Here is a 15,884-nt window from a genome sequence, read left to right as displayed (position 1 = left end):
GCAACTATTCACCGAGTTGTTAAAAGAAATCCACTAGACGATTTTTAAAGGAGGACCTGGATTTACGCATGACGCATGGATGATTCGTGCAGTCTCACATCGGATGGCAAGAATTTCTTCATACAGCTTTCTTAAAAAACACACCTTCATTTTGAATGGATTTGCCATTTTTAGAACTGTGCGATTGCCAAAAGACAGACTAAATGCACCACAGGAGAAGTTCTGTCCACCATGGCCAGGTTTACCAAGTGGAACCGGAAAAGATGATACAGCAGAATGAATATATGGTATGAAATGTGGTCAATTCTCAATATGCATATAGGCTTATTGTATTTTTTGATCGAGGCCTTATAGGCTCCATGTGTAATATAAATAGCGTGTAATTTCTCTGATCCATTCTTTTTGCAGAATTACATAGTCAGTGCGTACATGCATGCAGTGTGTTATTGAGAGAGGATTAAACAAGAGCATAATGGAGTTCGGGATATGTAAAGACGCACACTTTATTTGTTCTGGTTAGTCTTTTTAAACTATTCTCTAATGACCCCGTTTGGTAACTTAAAATAATCTACAGTGCAGTGTTTAATTACTAAACAAAAAAGGACAGTCGAACGGAACACACGTACTGTGGATGTGATGAGTCGCTGAAGAGGAGAAATCTGAGAAATCTGCACCTTTCACAGCTACTTGCGTGACTCAGCAGTAGCGCACGACGTAAACAGCGTTTCACCGGAGCGCAGAAGCCACACGTAAAAAGTTTGAGGTGGGCTTTTATTATGCGAAGCGGTGTTGCGACGTGTCAGAAATGAAGGAAAAGTCTAAGAATGCGGCGAAAACGAGACGAGAGAAAGAAAATGGAGAGTTTTACGAACTTGCCAAGCTCCTGCCTTTGCCCTCGGCCATCACCTCACAATTGGACAAGGCCTCCATCATCAGACTGACCTCCAGCTACCTGAAGATGAGGGCCGTGTTTCCCGACGGTAAGATTTACAGCAGACACACAGAGAAAGCGTTTTATCACTGAAGCGTGTTATAAGATTGTACACAACAGGTAAGAAATATTACTGCTGCAAATCCACATTAGTCACTTTTTATATAGACTTTTATTTTGAGACTTTGTGGTTGAAGAACTTTTATTAATTTAATTTTTCATCTTTTTTTAAAATTCTTTTTAAACATACTGTTCCATTTAAGCCCCATTTCTGCATTAATTAGCCTTCATCCTTATTTAATTAAGAATTATATTCCTGTCTCTACATTTTAAAGTCATATTATATTGACATTATAAAATATAGCGTCCTGATCCACACACTCCATGGGACTGGAAATCTCGGCCTCTGTACAATCTTAGAACACTGGCCCAAGTTAGACCCCTTCTGTCTAAACACCTGCCTGTTTTACATTGATTAAAATGCAGAAACGTTTCCAGAGTAAGTTTCTATTGAGATATAAACCTGGTTAAAGCCTGTTGTCTGATCATTCAGAAGAGACGTTTATAATAAATATTTTAGAAAGCAATTTTCATTCATTTGAAGAAGAAAAATACAAAGATTGTTGTATTTTTTTTGTCATTTCTAATGAAGTGGCATTATGGGTGCACATTAAATCCACGTGTAAGATTGGTCATCAATGTCTAGTTTTGTGTTTATTATTGACTTTATTATTAATGCATCAAAACATATTTAGGTTATATGAACTTTGGATGAATGAATATGTTCAATTTCTTTTAATTTGCTCAAATGTTTTTTAACAAATTAACCCGAAAAGAAAACCTTAATAAAGAAAGAAGAAAAATTAAATAAATAAATAAATAAATAAATAAATAAATTGTCAAACATAACAAACAAACGAGGAATAAAATCACCCAATTTGTTTAATAGAAGATGCAATGGTAAGAAGGGAAATTTAAATTGAAAATGTAAAATAAACTCGAAAGCAAAGGTAAATTGAATCTTTTGTTGAAATAGAATTATTCTGCAAATAATTCGTCTAAGATTTTATTTAAGTTAATTTTATTTATTTATTTATTTATTTATTTATTTATTTATTTACATTTGTAATTTTTGCCGTGTGCTTAATGACAGCCTACACATATCTTACAGTTGTTTAAAACACTTTAGATGTTTATTCTTAAAAAAAAAATCTGGGAAAATATCGCGTTAATCTGAGTCAGAAGCCCATCAGCCGTCGACATTTTCATTTCATTTAATTTAATTCAAAGATTTCAAACATTTATTCAGTTATGGCAAGTTTTCCAGTTTCTCCTTTTAACGCATAAATTGCTCAGCAATGTTAACGATTTGCCACAATCACAACGACAGTGTTAATTAAACCTCACTTAATCAAGCAATAGAATTTAATCCTGTAGTCAAATTAGTGGCTTTTTTTTTGCACTTGGCCTTAATACAGTTGTGTTTTTCCAAGAAAGCGGTCACATAAATAAGACCCGCTTGAAAAAGGGCAAACATTGTCATGTTTAAAGTCAAACCAACATCTATATTAACAACCTCAATATAAATGATATTATTATACATTATTTCTCTGTAAAGAATTTGTATTAATCAACCTCAATGCAGATTTCTATAGTATTTCAGCATCGAGTACATTTTGGGGAATCCTCGTATACGTGCCCCTTGCACTGATTTATTCATCTGTCAATAACTGAACATGTTGCATGAATGTTGTGCATTAAAATGCATTTTCCATTTAAAATATATTATATCTATATCTATGCTTTGTGGAATTTAGATTTGATGCTTTAAATAATTCCCAAATCGCGGAAAACGCCCGATGTTTGGAATAAATGTTTACACGTATATATTTTACTTGCAAAGATAGAAGTTGAATTCAGATTACAGCAACAAAAGCAATAATAAAAAGGAGAATGATACTAGTGTCTGTGTGCTGAATGAAAGGCAGTTTTATATGTTTTATATGTAGAACCTTCCACTGATATAACGTTTTGAAGTATTGTTTGTGCTGATTATCTGATTATATATGTGTACTTACTGTGTGTGTGTGTGTGTGTGTGTGTGTGTGTGTGTGTGTGTGTGTGTGTGTGTGTGTGTGTGTGTGTGTGTGTGTAAAAGGTGTGGGGGATGCATGGGGCGAGGCGGCACGCTGCAGTCCGCTGGACTCTGTGGCCAAAGAGCTCGGAGCGCACCTGCTGCAGGTCAGCGCGCGCGCGCGCGCACACACACACTCACGCGCACACACACGCACACACACACAGTTTTTCCCCACTGATCCTCTCCTCTTCAGGCTCACCTCTCAACACACACATCGAGCGGGTCACACTCCCGCATGTGAATGATTATTATTATTATTATTATTAATTATTGTTGTTGTTGTTGTTGTTGTTGTTGTTGTTGTTGTTCGTTTATTATTGTTGTTTGAAATTTTCTATAATTATCTATATTGTTTGTATATTGTATCTACGCTACTTCAACAGGTAGCCAATCGTAGTGTTGTATTTCTTTTTTAATTTTCCAATAAAGTGAGTCAATAGAGTCAAAATCTATAGCCATAAAACAAACTATAACGAAAAATAATGTGTAAGTCTTAATACTTTAACAATTTAAATGAAACACCACTTCTGAAACATATAATTGTTATATGTTTATAAATATATGTTCTGAAACATATAAATGTTTCAGAAGTGTCATTTCTATGTTATACTGTTTCCATTCAGATAACTGAGATGTAATGTTATTATGAATGAACATAGTTGATTTTGACTTTTGACTCTTGATTGTATTTTATTTAGACTCTGGATGGCTTTGTGTTTGTTGTCGCCTCTGATGGTAAAATCATGTATATCTCTGAGACGGCCTCAGTTCACCTCGGCTTATCACAGGTGAGTCTGTGCTTACCCCGTGTGTTAAGGCTATTAAAATAAACTTCATAACTTAACTGAGATCACGTTCACAACTGGGTCATGCTGATATGCTTTTTAAAACCTTTTTATTTGTCACTCTGTGGTGATAAATGAAACAATGGTATGTAAATATCCAACCTGGAGAATTTTATCTGATGGTGTGTGTGGTGAGCTGTGTGTCCTGGTGGGATTCTTTAAGCCTGGTTTTGTTCAATACCAGGTTGCGGGATGTGAAAGCATGGCATGTGTTTGCTCAGCACACTGAAAACACTGAGGTTTGGGTCATGCAAATATCACTATTCTCAGCTGTTGCATATCTGGTTGAGTAAGCTTTAGTCTGCTAACCGATAAAAAGGAAACACGGATGCAGCAAATGTGGACACCTTAACGCTTTGAGCTTTAAGTTGGAAGATGTGCTATTTGAAGAGATCATTAATCCATTCAGTTAAATGTGTGATGGTCTGTTTGGCTGTGAAGTTTTTTGTTGTTTGAGCAGATGAAGCGGGAGTTGGAGAGATTGTGAGAATTGCTTAAGAGCTCCTGTGCTGAGAGAGATACAGGAGCTTGTATTACTGGAAGCAGTGATACTCATTGTGTTTGTGCTGCATGAAGACACACACAAGCATGAACACAATAACAAGGCTTTTCTCCAATTTGGTGTCATATCATCAGAGTAAAAATGAAAATACGAGACATTAAAGGTTGTTGTTTACATTAGATTGCATTTCACAATAAAATGTAAATGCTTTAAATAATTAAACAAATACTCAGTATGTTTTAAACAGGAATTTCCATTTCTGTGTTCACACTGTAAACTAAAACTAATTCATAAAGCAATGCACCAATTTAAAGAAATGTAGGCAAAGCATCTTAACTGAAGGTCATTTCTTTAAGAAATAAGACTCGCCCTCTTTCCTTCCACCAAAATAAAAAGGGAGTCTTTTTACCAACATAGAATATTCTGGATGTATAGCTCATCTAAATGGCAAAAGACCTTTCACCCAATGATACAATGAACTTTGCATAGCCATTTTGATTTGCTTACACGTGTAATAGTGTCCACTTTGCTGTGAGCATCTTCCATTTAATGAATAGGGTTTCAATTAAAAAAGCAATAGATTGATCAGCTAACTAATGATTGTTTCCAGAAGAGAATTAAGAAGAGTAAAATTTTCTCGCTTTCATTCTCCAAAAACTGTCACATTCTTTTTTTAGGGAATTATCTATAAGGACTTGAGACGGACTACATAAAAACAGGTTTTCTGGAGTTGAACCATGAACAGTGAATTTATATTTCGGTAGTACACAAAGCAATTAGATATGACTCTGCAAAGTGTGTTTTTAATTGTTTCTACCCCTGAGAAATACCTGGTGTCAGAATATCATTCATCTTTTTTGTTTAATCAAACCCTTTATGGCCAGAAACTGATTTATGTGATGGACACAGAATGTTCCATTCCTTTAAGAGTCAGCAAAATCCTATATTTATGTATTTATTTGTTTATTCAGCAATGCTAGGAAAATGTGTGTGTATGAGAGAGAGAGAGAGAGAGAGAGAGAGAGAGAGAGAGAGAGAGAGATGTACTATGTGTTATATTGATCTTTTAAATTAAAAATATCAAGTACAGGCAAAAGTAGCTCATAATGTTGAGGCTTTGCTTCTTAAAACAACTTTTATGTGTTTTTAATTTGATAAAAAAAATTTTTTTAAATCAACACACTGAAACTAAGTTTTGATCTGGATATTTAGAAGAAATGAAGTGCAATAATGAGAAATTAAAGCTGCGGTATGAAGAACACGTGTTGTTTGTGTTTGACATGTTAGAGTGGGTTGGTACTCAGTACTTAACACATCTACACACATTGTTTGGGTCTTTGTAGGTATTTTAAAATACAAGGCAGTTTTTACTTTACTCAAATGAGCCTATAGATATAGACCGCTCACACACACACACACACACACACACACACACACACACACACACACACACACACACACACACACACACACACACACAAACTATGCAAATCACCAAGCTGCTGTTTATGTAGAAACACCTGCATATACCAGCGACATACAAATACAAACACAAATATTTTGTGAATATTCATGCTCATGTGTGTACACTACCAGTCAAAAGCTTGGAAACATTTTATTCAATAAATATTGTTGCAAATTTCCCCACTGTGGGATGAATAAGGGATTATCTTCATTTGGATGAAAGCACAATGTAGATATTTGTACCTTTGCACTTTTCAAATGTAAAACTTGTCATTATTGTCAATGTACAAATTTAGTCCTCAATTCAAATGTATATCTTAATACATTTTTTTACTTAAAATTCAATCCTTTCCTTAAAAGAAGTAATTAAGGAGCAGTGAGTAAAATATAATGCAAAAAATAATCTTAATAAGGTTAATATTTAAAATATAATAGAATTTAGATTTATTTCACTATTTGCCCATATGCGGTATGCTGTTGTGTCATTATTATTTAAAAGAAAATATTAGATAGTATAAGAAAAAGTAAAATAGCTAAAAGAAAAAAGTAAAAATTAAAAAATAAAATAAATTAAGAAAACCTTATGGGAAGTTCTAGGAGATGATTTTGACGGATATGTAGAAATGTCAGGAATCGTATCGTAGTCGTATGCGAGTCTCTTAACCACAAAACCACACCTCAATCAATCAGTGCTGTCTTAATCTTACAAAGTTTGCGTGTTTAGACCAGCGTACTTTGCGTGCTTTCGCATCTGTGCTGTGTATGTGGATGTATCACTAAGCTGCAGCTCCCACAAAGCTCAGCTTAGATCCTGAGCCACAGCTGCTTAGAAAGCAATTTGTAGCTGAAGTGGCGAGCGGTGGCCCTCGCCGTCTCCGGCCTGCCCTGCTAATTTGCGCAGCAAAATAGATCAAAGTCCAGCCTGCACTCGGCTTTTGTTTTCACATGCAAATCATCTCCTTTTTTTACGCAGACGTTAACCCTTTGCTTTGGCTGGTGTCAGTGTTCTTTTAGAGAGCAACTGAATCAGCCTGAATCTCTTTGAATGAGATGTAGATCAATTTCAGGGGACTGGGAGCTTAGCTTTAGCCCCACCACCACTGCCAGCACCACACCACACCATACACACACACACACACACACACACACGCTAAACAGACATTTCCATGAGCTGAGGTAATCTTCTTAAGCGTCAGAGATTACAACTAATCCTCATCTGTAAAATGGTTACATTTGTATAAAAGGTTCTACCTCTTTTTTTTTTAATTGTATTAATCTGATTAATAAATGTGTAATTATCTGAAACACATCCAACACAACAATACTGCCAAGTGAAAGCTGTATTCTCTGCATTCTTTAGCTCGTCTCGGTTTCTTTTCTCACAGGTTGAGTTGACAGGTAACAGCATATTCGAATACATCCACCCTTCTGACCACGACGAGATGACTGCAGTGCTGAGCGCTCACCAGCCAATTCACCCGCACTTTCTACCAGGTTGGTATGCCTACTGACACACACACACAAATCTCTCCATGCAAGTCAGACACTTAACACTCTGAATATGAACACACACATATCTGTCATTTTTGCGTGTGTCTCAGAGTACGAGATGGAGCGATCCTTCTTCCTCAGGATGAAGTGTGTATTAGCTAAGCGGAACGCAGGGCTGACTTGCGGTGGTTACAAGGTAATCTCTCACTCACTCTAAACATCATGGCGAGAAACATACCTCTCAGCACAGCAGCTTGTGTACACTGTAAATGATTTCAGAGCTTTATTTGCTGAATGAAGAGGTTATAGGCCTGAGAATATATATAAGCAACATGATTAACTTTGTTGAAAGACTAAAAGATTTCTCGAGCATATTTTCAGTTGACAACGTGATTAATACCAATGTGTATGTAAACACAGAGAGCTTTCTATAGGGATTATCTTTTAAACATACTATGTTAGCCTTTTGTTCTGCTGTTTTTCTTGCAAAATTGCTCTACAGTTGCTATAGCTCTATTTTTAAATTCCCTTCTCAGTTCACTCCAGTCTAATAAGACTCATAAAAAGCTCTTCATTCATTTTTCACTCTTTCTACAATGTATGAAGGTACATGCTTTGTGTGATATAAAGACAGATTAGGAGTGGTCTTGTCCTGAAGTATGATAGTAAAGAAGACACTGAAAAACCGACAGACTGCATTAATTAAAAGCAGTGACAATTAACTGATTATCAAAAGAATCTGGAGCAGAAAAGATCATGTATCTCTAACGGCTCAAATAGCTCTCTCCTCAGCTGGTTTCTGTTCTCTCGGTCCCCAGCAGCGCTGGGGAAATCCTCTCTGCCCCCCGTCCTTTACACTCATAAATCATCCCACCGTTTGCTTTTGGAGATTTGTTTGAAATTTACATTGGCAGTAAACAAGCCTGGCATGTTAAAGAGAGAATGAAACATGTGCTGGATTCAGAGGCAGAGCTGCAGATCCAGATAAATGAGGCTAACAGGTCTTTGTTAGCGAGAGAATGTGTGTGTCCTGTGAAAGAGCGCCGAGACCCTCGGCAAGGCTCATCTGACCAAAATAAGCACAGCTAGAACATGATCACATAACACACAAACCACACACATGCACACATCGTTCCTCATCCATCAGCACATCCTGAACTGGAAGATCTGCTCTCCAGACCAGGAGAGGTGAGCCTGAAGAGGAGAGGATCTGTGTGTGTGTGTGTGTGAGTGTGTGTGTGTACGTGAGATGTAAAAGCATGCAGCAGCACACACATTCTTCTACTTAAAATAAATATCGAGAATACATTGCATGCATTATATTTCATCTGGATAATGATGGATTATTCTGCAAGACTTTGTACATTCAGTTTCTAAACAGTTTGACCAACGTGCACAGTAACATCTGTGAAGAAAAAACCCAACAATTTAGTCTTTACAGAATAAATTTGACTTCATTTGAATGAAGAATCTGAGCGTTAAATTAGCTGTGGTGATTCGGATTAAGTGTCATGGACACAAACAGAATTTGATCTCATTTCTTTTTTTCCTTAATTAATACATTAACTTTAATAACTTTTCAACATGAAACAAAACATGTGGTTAACAATTAATATATATATCAAGATATAAAATCTTATATTTCATTTATATCTACTTCTTTTCTGCAATTATCTGGCAAATAAGTTGAAAGCATAGAAATTTACATGCAAATGCAAATAACGCACAAAATTATTAATAGTTACTTATTAATCATTCACTTTCAACCTATAGTTTGAGTAAAGGTTTTTTATTCTGAAAAAAAAAACATATAAATTATGGAATGAGGTGAAAGTTCACTACAAAAAATATCTTAATAAATGTAGAACCGGATTGAATAAAGGAAATGTTAGCTAATATTACTTATTATGAGCTTATTATATTACAAAGATTTACAAACCTCGAACATTAAATGGTCTCATTAGGTTGCCAGATAATTTAGCTTCTTTCTGGAAATAAAACATTAAAATAAGCAAAGTTATGTAGAGTAGAATAGAATAGAATATTTTTTTATATTTTTTAGCAGTCTGTGGTATGCAGTATAAAGCCTGGGCTGTTTCTGTATGTGTGTGCAGGTGATTCACTGCAGCGGTTATCTAAAGATCCGCCAGTACGTGATGGAGGTGTGTCTCTACGATTCCTGCTATCAGATCGTGGGTCTGGTGGCTGTGGGTCACTCTCTGCCTCCCAGCGGCATCACCGAGATCAAACTCCATAGCAACATGTTCATGTTCCGTGCCAGCTTAGACCTCAAGCTCATCTTCCTCGACAGCAGGTGAGGTCTATGACACTTTTGTTCATCATCATCATCATCATCTTCTTAACATGTAGAGTCTGATCAAATCCTGACCCCTCCCTTGACATCGTTCAATCAATGTAGCAAAGCCTCCTGAAAAGTTCACGGCTCTCAAGGTGTTGCTGAACGCGAAGGCAGGTTTGCATATTCAAACAACGGCTACATTTACCCAGCAAATTGTACTGCCCAAATCAGATGTTTTTCATATTCGTTTCTGGAGCTGATTTTTTTGAACCGAATGGTCTGTGATCGCAAACATTTTCCAAATCAGAAGCGTCATACAAATCCCTGGTGAGTTTATTTTCACTTCCAAATCTGGAGTGAAAAAAAAAAATGCAAATTCTGTAAGGAAAAGTCCAAATTCTTTTGACAAGTTTAAGCTTAAATCTAACCTAATTCCAAAATGTGCACAATTTACTTTATTACTTCAACTTGACATTATTGCTCACTGTCTCTGCACCAGAGTGGCTGAGTTGACCGGTTATGAGCCACAGGACCTGATAGAGAAAACCCTGTATCAACATGTCCATGGCTGTGACGTGTTCCACCTGAGATACGCACACCACTTACGTGAGTCCCTGTACGAGATCAAATAAACCAGGCTACACTAAACACACTGAATACAATAGAGTTGACTGATGTGTAAAGAAAAAAAAACGATGTTTGCTTATAATATGATTCTCGACATTTAGTGCAGTTTTATGCATATATTCATAAACCCTAAAGCATTAAACACTTAACGGGATTGAAATGAACCATAGAACACTTTAAATGACCGGCATCAACACGGGCTCTGACGTTCTGTGAAGTATGGGTATGAATGTATGTATTCAATTAGACATATGCATTTCTCCATGGATTCATGCCGTCACCTTGGAGACAAGGATATTAAGTAAACAGGGCCATGAGAACGCTGGGGTTGGAGAAACCGGAGTAGCAGAGGTTGTGCTCAGGAAGAGGACAGCAGTGTATCGTGAACTCTCTCCTTCCTCTTTGCAGTACTGGTGAAAGGGCAGGTCACCACAAAGTATTACCGCATGTTGTCCAAGCATGGTGGCTGGGTCTGGGTCCAAAGCTACGCCACCATTGTGCACAACAGCCGATCTTCTCGGCCGCACTGCATCGTTAGTGTCAACTACGTTCTCACGTGAGTCCCTCATGTCACCCTTAAGATCTTTTCTATTTCTGTATATCCATTGCCATACTACACTGAAAAGACATTGTGTGTGTGAAGATGATTGGGATGTTTCTGGATCTCATTAGGAGATGTAAGATTTATTTATTTTTATGGCGATCACTATCCTCATTGTTAAAATGGCTTTTTTATTATTTGACTGGTCACTTGAAATAAACTAGTTTTGAAATATGGCAGTGACACTGACAGCTTTTCTCTCATTTCCTATCTAATATGCTTAATATTTGTATTGGTGAATTATAGTCATAAAATTATAAGCTACAATTTTTAGACTTTCTACACGGAATGGAATCACTAGCTGTAAAATGTTTCAGATTACATACTTTATAGTATGTGGCACCATAGCCACATAATGCATTCCATTTGTTGCCATGCTGGAATTTATTCCTTTACTAACCCCTTTGTGTGTGTGTGTGTGTGTGTGTGTGTGTGTGTGTGTGTTTATTCTGCAGAGATATTGAGTATAAGGACTTGCAGTTGTCTCAGGAGCAGCTCAGGGCCAGACCAACCTTGTCCTATAAAAGCTCCAACTCTCCCCCACAGGACTTGCGCAAACAGTTCAAAGCCAAAACAGCCAGAGTCAAAACCAAACCCAAAACTTCCCCATACCCTCAGGTACAAAACAAATACGCAAATACCAATTCAAATATGTACACAAAGACACAATCACATAGACAGTGCCTTCCAGAATTAGATGCCCAAATGTACATATGACTGAATAAAATAAATTTTACAAAGAACAATTAAACAAATCAAATTATTATTAACTTATAATATAAAATAAATAATGCTATTTTGAACTCAAACGCATATGTAACAAAATCTTGTCATTCACAATATATTAATATTTATTCTATAATTTATATATTTCTATTATTTATATGATCCATTTCACTGGGGTATAAAAATAAGGCTGCTCAAATAAAAAAACTCCCTTTGGAATCCATTACCATTGAAAAACCAATGTGTAGGTCAAAAATAAAAATGAAGCCCCATTAGGGTCATGAAAAGGTATTACAAGTTGGATATATGCCAACACTCTGATCTTATGGGGCAAGCAACCAAAATTGCTTGTTAAATGGCACTTTCATAGCTGTTATTTTCATTAAGGAAGTTTTTCCTGAGCTCATTTGTCACAAGTCACAGAGTGAGTATTAAATGTAAAGGTTTTAAAAAGTTATTTTGTAAACCGGGTTTGGTCCATATTATAGAATGTCCTTTTGATCAAAATATAATTTTCGATAATTCTGGAGGTACTGTGTAAACTTAAAACACTCTACTTGCGAGAGACCTGTTTAAAAATGTATATGTTTGACTGCTTTGTGCATTTCTCTGCTCCAGTTCTCCATGTCCTCTGATAAGTTGGAATCTCCTCCAGGAGGTAGCTGGAAGTCGAGTCCTCCATGCAGCCTCTCGGCCAGCCAGGAAAAGAGTCCGGTCTCACTGTCCAACCCCGAACAGGGTGAGATGCTGCCCTATAGTGTGCCGCTGACGTACTCATGCGCACAAGCTCACACACGCCTCCGTGAGGACTGCAGTAAGCTGCAGCCAGTGACGGGTTCCCCCGAGCAGGTTGAGTGTCGGCTCCTCTCAGTGGCGGCAGTCCAAAGAGACGGACACTGGGGCAACACAGGCTCCCCCAAACCCCCTTTAAATCCACACACACTCAAACCTTCTTTACACAACGGCAGCCCCAATACCTCATCATATAACAACAGTTATGCAGGTAAGAACAAGGGAAGGACAATGTTCAAATAAGTCAAATTGAGGTAAAGTATTTAAACATTTTTGTAAAGGTACAAACACCATCTATACTATTGGCATCATTGTAAAACCTTACCGCTGGGCCAGTTTGATGCATCAAACCTGAGCCATATTCACCAAACAGGCCATGTGGTATCAGCCACTATTAGTCCTTTCAACAAGTAAAAGAGATCACCACAGGACCACAGCTGATTTTTATTTAGAAGCAACAGTTACACTGAAATGGTAGTCATTTGTACTACATGTGAACTACAGTGTATTGTATAGTTTGTGGATTTGTACTTGTGCCTCTCTAACTGCCTCCTTTTACCTTGCAGATTGTGGCAGGAGGTTTTGCAGTGATTCCCTCCATGAAAACTTTAGCAGCTGCTCGTCTTCCTCCAGACTTAGCAGCCGCTTCAAAGAGGAGCCATACGAACATCTCTCCATCAGCCATAGCAGGCCACAGAACCAGCTTCACAATCCTACACAAGGAAGTGCTGAGTACAGGAAACTCAGTAAAGACCCGGCAGAGAGGGCCGAGATGGCACTGCCATGCCGGCTGTTGAATAAGAGCACCTATGATCAGCCACGTGTCTGCCATGGACTCCAGAACCTTAGCCAGAACATTCCCATGCAGATGATGTTGGAACAGAAAAGGAGATTGCACATGACTGAGACAACGTACAACCCCCAGACGCAGCAGCATTCAGCTCGTGGGCACTGCGATGCCTCCAGGGCTGAGGAGAGGACAGTACTGAAGGGACAATCTTCATATGTCTCTTTGAACCTTCACCACGTTCTGGCTAAGCACAGCTCCTTCCCAGCTGTGCCGTATTCACTCGGACACCTGGCGGACAGCTACAGCTACCGTACGGAGGAACTCAATCCCTATTTGTACAGGGCCCAGAGCCCGGCTTCCCGCTCTTCCCCCGAGAACCATGGCCAAATTCAGCACTACATCGGCACCTCTGTCATCATCAGCAACGAGAGGTGACATGCTCAGGGTCAAATGTCAGGGGACAGGTACCAAGGACACTAAGAATCTTGTGCCAGCAGGTTGCAAGTGACCACAGATTTGGACACATACTGCACTCATACAAGCCAATGTGAAACTTTGCATGGAGCAACACCTTATATCAGGTAATAAATATATTCTATTTTTGCAAACCGCATAGGCATTAGAGAGTGTGAGGGTGAGACAACAGAGCTGGGGATAAATGAGAAAATGAAAAAATGCTGAGAACCGGTATGTTATCTGGGATGTTTATTTGAACGGTGTCCTAGTTGCTGAACAAACATATAACTAAATATGCAAGAGCAAATCGCTCAATGTGAACTGAAAACTAATCTAACAGTAGGTTTGATTCGAATGAAATATGATCCAAATCCTTATGCGCAGACTGTTAACACCCACCAACAACCTTTAAGAATAGTGAATTTTAAAGTTTACACAGCATGATGGGTATTCTATGTGAACAGTAACAACAAATGTACTGATTAAGAAATAAAATCAAGTTCTGTGGTGCTTAAAAAACAATAACCCACAACGTTAAGGTGAAATAGCTTTATGTTGTGGTTAACAGGGTGCAGAAAACCGATTCTGCTTGATCACAAGGAATTAACACTTTGTTCATTTCTGCCATTGCTTTGACTTATTTGTGACAAACATAAATGAAATATGAATTACATCCCAGATATGGAAATGATATGGAAAAGATACTTTGAATCTGAATAAAAATACAAAATGTGAAGGATGGTGTCTGTTCATTTTTGTCTGTTGTATCACTCCATCCAACTTATCACAGTTCCAGGTCTTTTATAACACAGCTGTTCTCAGAGTGGGGTCCAGGAACCTCCTGGGGTCTGAGATATTTTTTCTTCCCTCTTTGTTACCACAGCAGAAATTATCATCCACCATTCTAATATATATATTATAAGAACCCCTGATTTAAAACATATACTGTGATTGACACACACGTTTTAGGTACCGGAGCTGCACAAGATCGGCAGCACCCACCACTGCTACCTGCACACGATCAGTTTGATCCTCTATTATTGAAGCACAGAGACCTATAAAATTAAAGCCCTCCATCAGCTTCACTAGAAGCTCAGTCCATTTCCTGTTCACTTCTGCTTTTATGAAACCTCCATACACGTTATATAGCCAACGTGTGAGCACACAGGGTGCTATGTATAGGAAGGCTGCTTTATTTGTTTATGGAAGTTTCTGCATTTTCCTGTAGAAAATATGTGTGTTTGAAGGTGAGCCAGAGGCCCTGGCAGGCGTCTCTGGGGGAATTAGATTGAGATGTGAAATCATGCAGCCAATATTAAAAAGGATAGATCCTGCTTGACCTGCAAGGACCTCCTCACTGAAATTGTTTAATAGGATATTGAGGAAGTGGCTTTTATGGATCTGAGTGGAGCTATTTGCTTAATGACCTTTCAAAAAACAGAAAGGATAAAACGGGGATTAGATGGGGGTAATATGATATCTACCCTGTTTACGCTCAAAGATTTGCTTCTTTATTTTGCACACATGCACACACAAAAGCTCTCTCAGAGGATCACTGATAATTTACAACTGTTATACATTCTGTAAAGACAGCTTTTACCAACAGGCTTCTCCTTTTGACTTAGTGCACAGATTTAGAAAATTCCATTTTTCTCTTGACGCAGAAGCAATTGAAGGAATACGGTGTGTTGTTACTAGAGCGCTCTCCCTGGACGGCGTGCCGTCTGTGTGTGCTTGTGAGTATTTGAGAATGTGGGAGTAATTGAATGGGCCTGTAATGAGGTGAAGGATCTCGGACAGTTTAGCAGGACTCGGGAACGTTTTCACCTCATCACAGTGAGGGAGGGTCCAGGCACAGGAGGTGTGAAAGACAGATGAGGTGATCTTTAACAGACCAGGATGAACCCAGTCGAGCGCAGGAAACCTAACCCCTCACGCGTACACAAAAACACACACACTCCGTCCACCTGCATGCCCACCAGCCTCTAGCACACCTCATCACTTCTATACCGGCTGAAAGAAGAGCAGGAGGAGGAAGAGGGAGCAGTGGGACACAGTGGCCACACTGTAGCTGCTCACGAACACATGCTTCTAGGCTGAACACACACTTTTTTTGGCTTGCTGGGCCAAGCCGAGTCCATTTGAGACGTAAAGAGTGAAAGTTACAGAGACCGCCAGATAAAGAAGTGCTTATTCACTGCACTGCTTCACTTTTCAAATATT

At 38.2% G+C, this 15,884-nt stretch overlaps 1 protein-coding gene across 1 annotated transcript; it reads left to right on the top strand.

Moving 5' to 3' along the window:
• The first annotated feature begins 431 nt into the window (after positions 1–431).
• On the top strand, positions 432–14,334 carry sim2 (SIM bHLH transcription factor 2). Its single transcript, XM_060896004.1, has 11 exons — positions 432–980; positions 3,090–3,172; positions 3,767–3,856; positions 7,265–7,373; positions 7,481–7,566; positions 9,485–9,684; positions 10,169–10,275; positions 10,705–10,852; positions 11,353–11,515; positions 12,242–12,626; positions 12,982–14,334. The coding sequence occupies exons 1-11, from the start codon at positions 806–808 to the stop codon at positions 13,638–13,640; spliced, it is 2,205 nt and encodes a 734-aa protein (XP_060751987.1). The 5' UTR covers positions 432–805; the 3' UTR covers positions 13,641–14,334.
• Positions 14,335–15,884: the final 1,550 nt, after the last annotated feature.

This window comes from Tachysurus vachellii, chromosome 20 (genome assembly GCF_030014155.1).
Source record: "Tachysurus vachellii isolate PV-2020 chromosome 20, HZAU_Pvac_v1, whole genome shotgun sequence".
Lineage (NCBI taxonomy): Eukaryota > Metazoa > Chordata > Actinopteri > Siluriformes > Bagridae > Tachysurus > Tachysurus vachellii.
Note: the sequence above shows the minus strand (reverse complement) of the source record. Positions and strands in the feature narration are given on the sequence as shown.

What these genes read in the sequence shown, in the direction of transcription:
- sim2 (XM_060896004.1), top strand. Translation starts at nt 806, where the DNA reads ATGAAGGAAAAGTCTAAGAATGCGGCGAAAACGAGACGAGAGAAAGAA. An exon ending in TCACCCGCACTTTCTACCAG is followed by an intron (nt 7,374 to 7,480) that starts GTTGGTATGCCT and finishes CGTGTGTCTCAG; the next exon opens with AGTACGAGATGGAGCGATCC. An exon ending in CTCATCTTCCTCGACAGCAG is followed by an intron (nt 9,685 to 10,168) that starts GTGAGGTCTATG and finishes TCTCTGCACCAG; the next exon opens with AGTGGCTGAGTTGACCGGTT.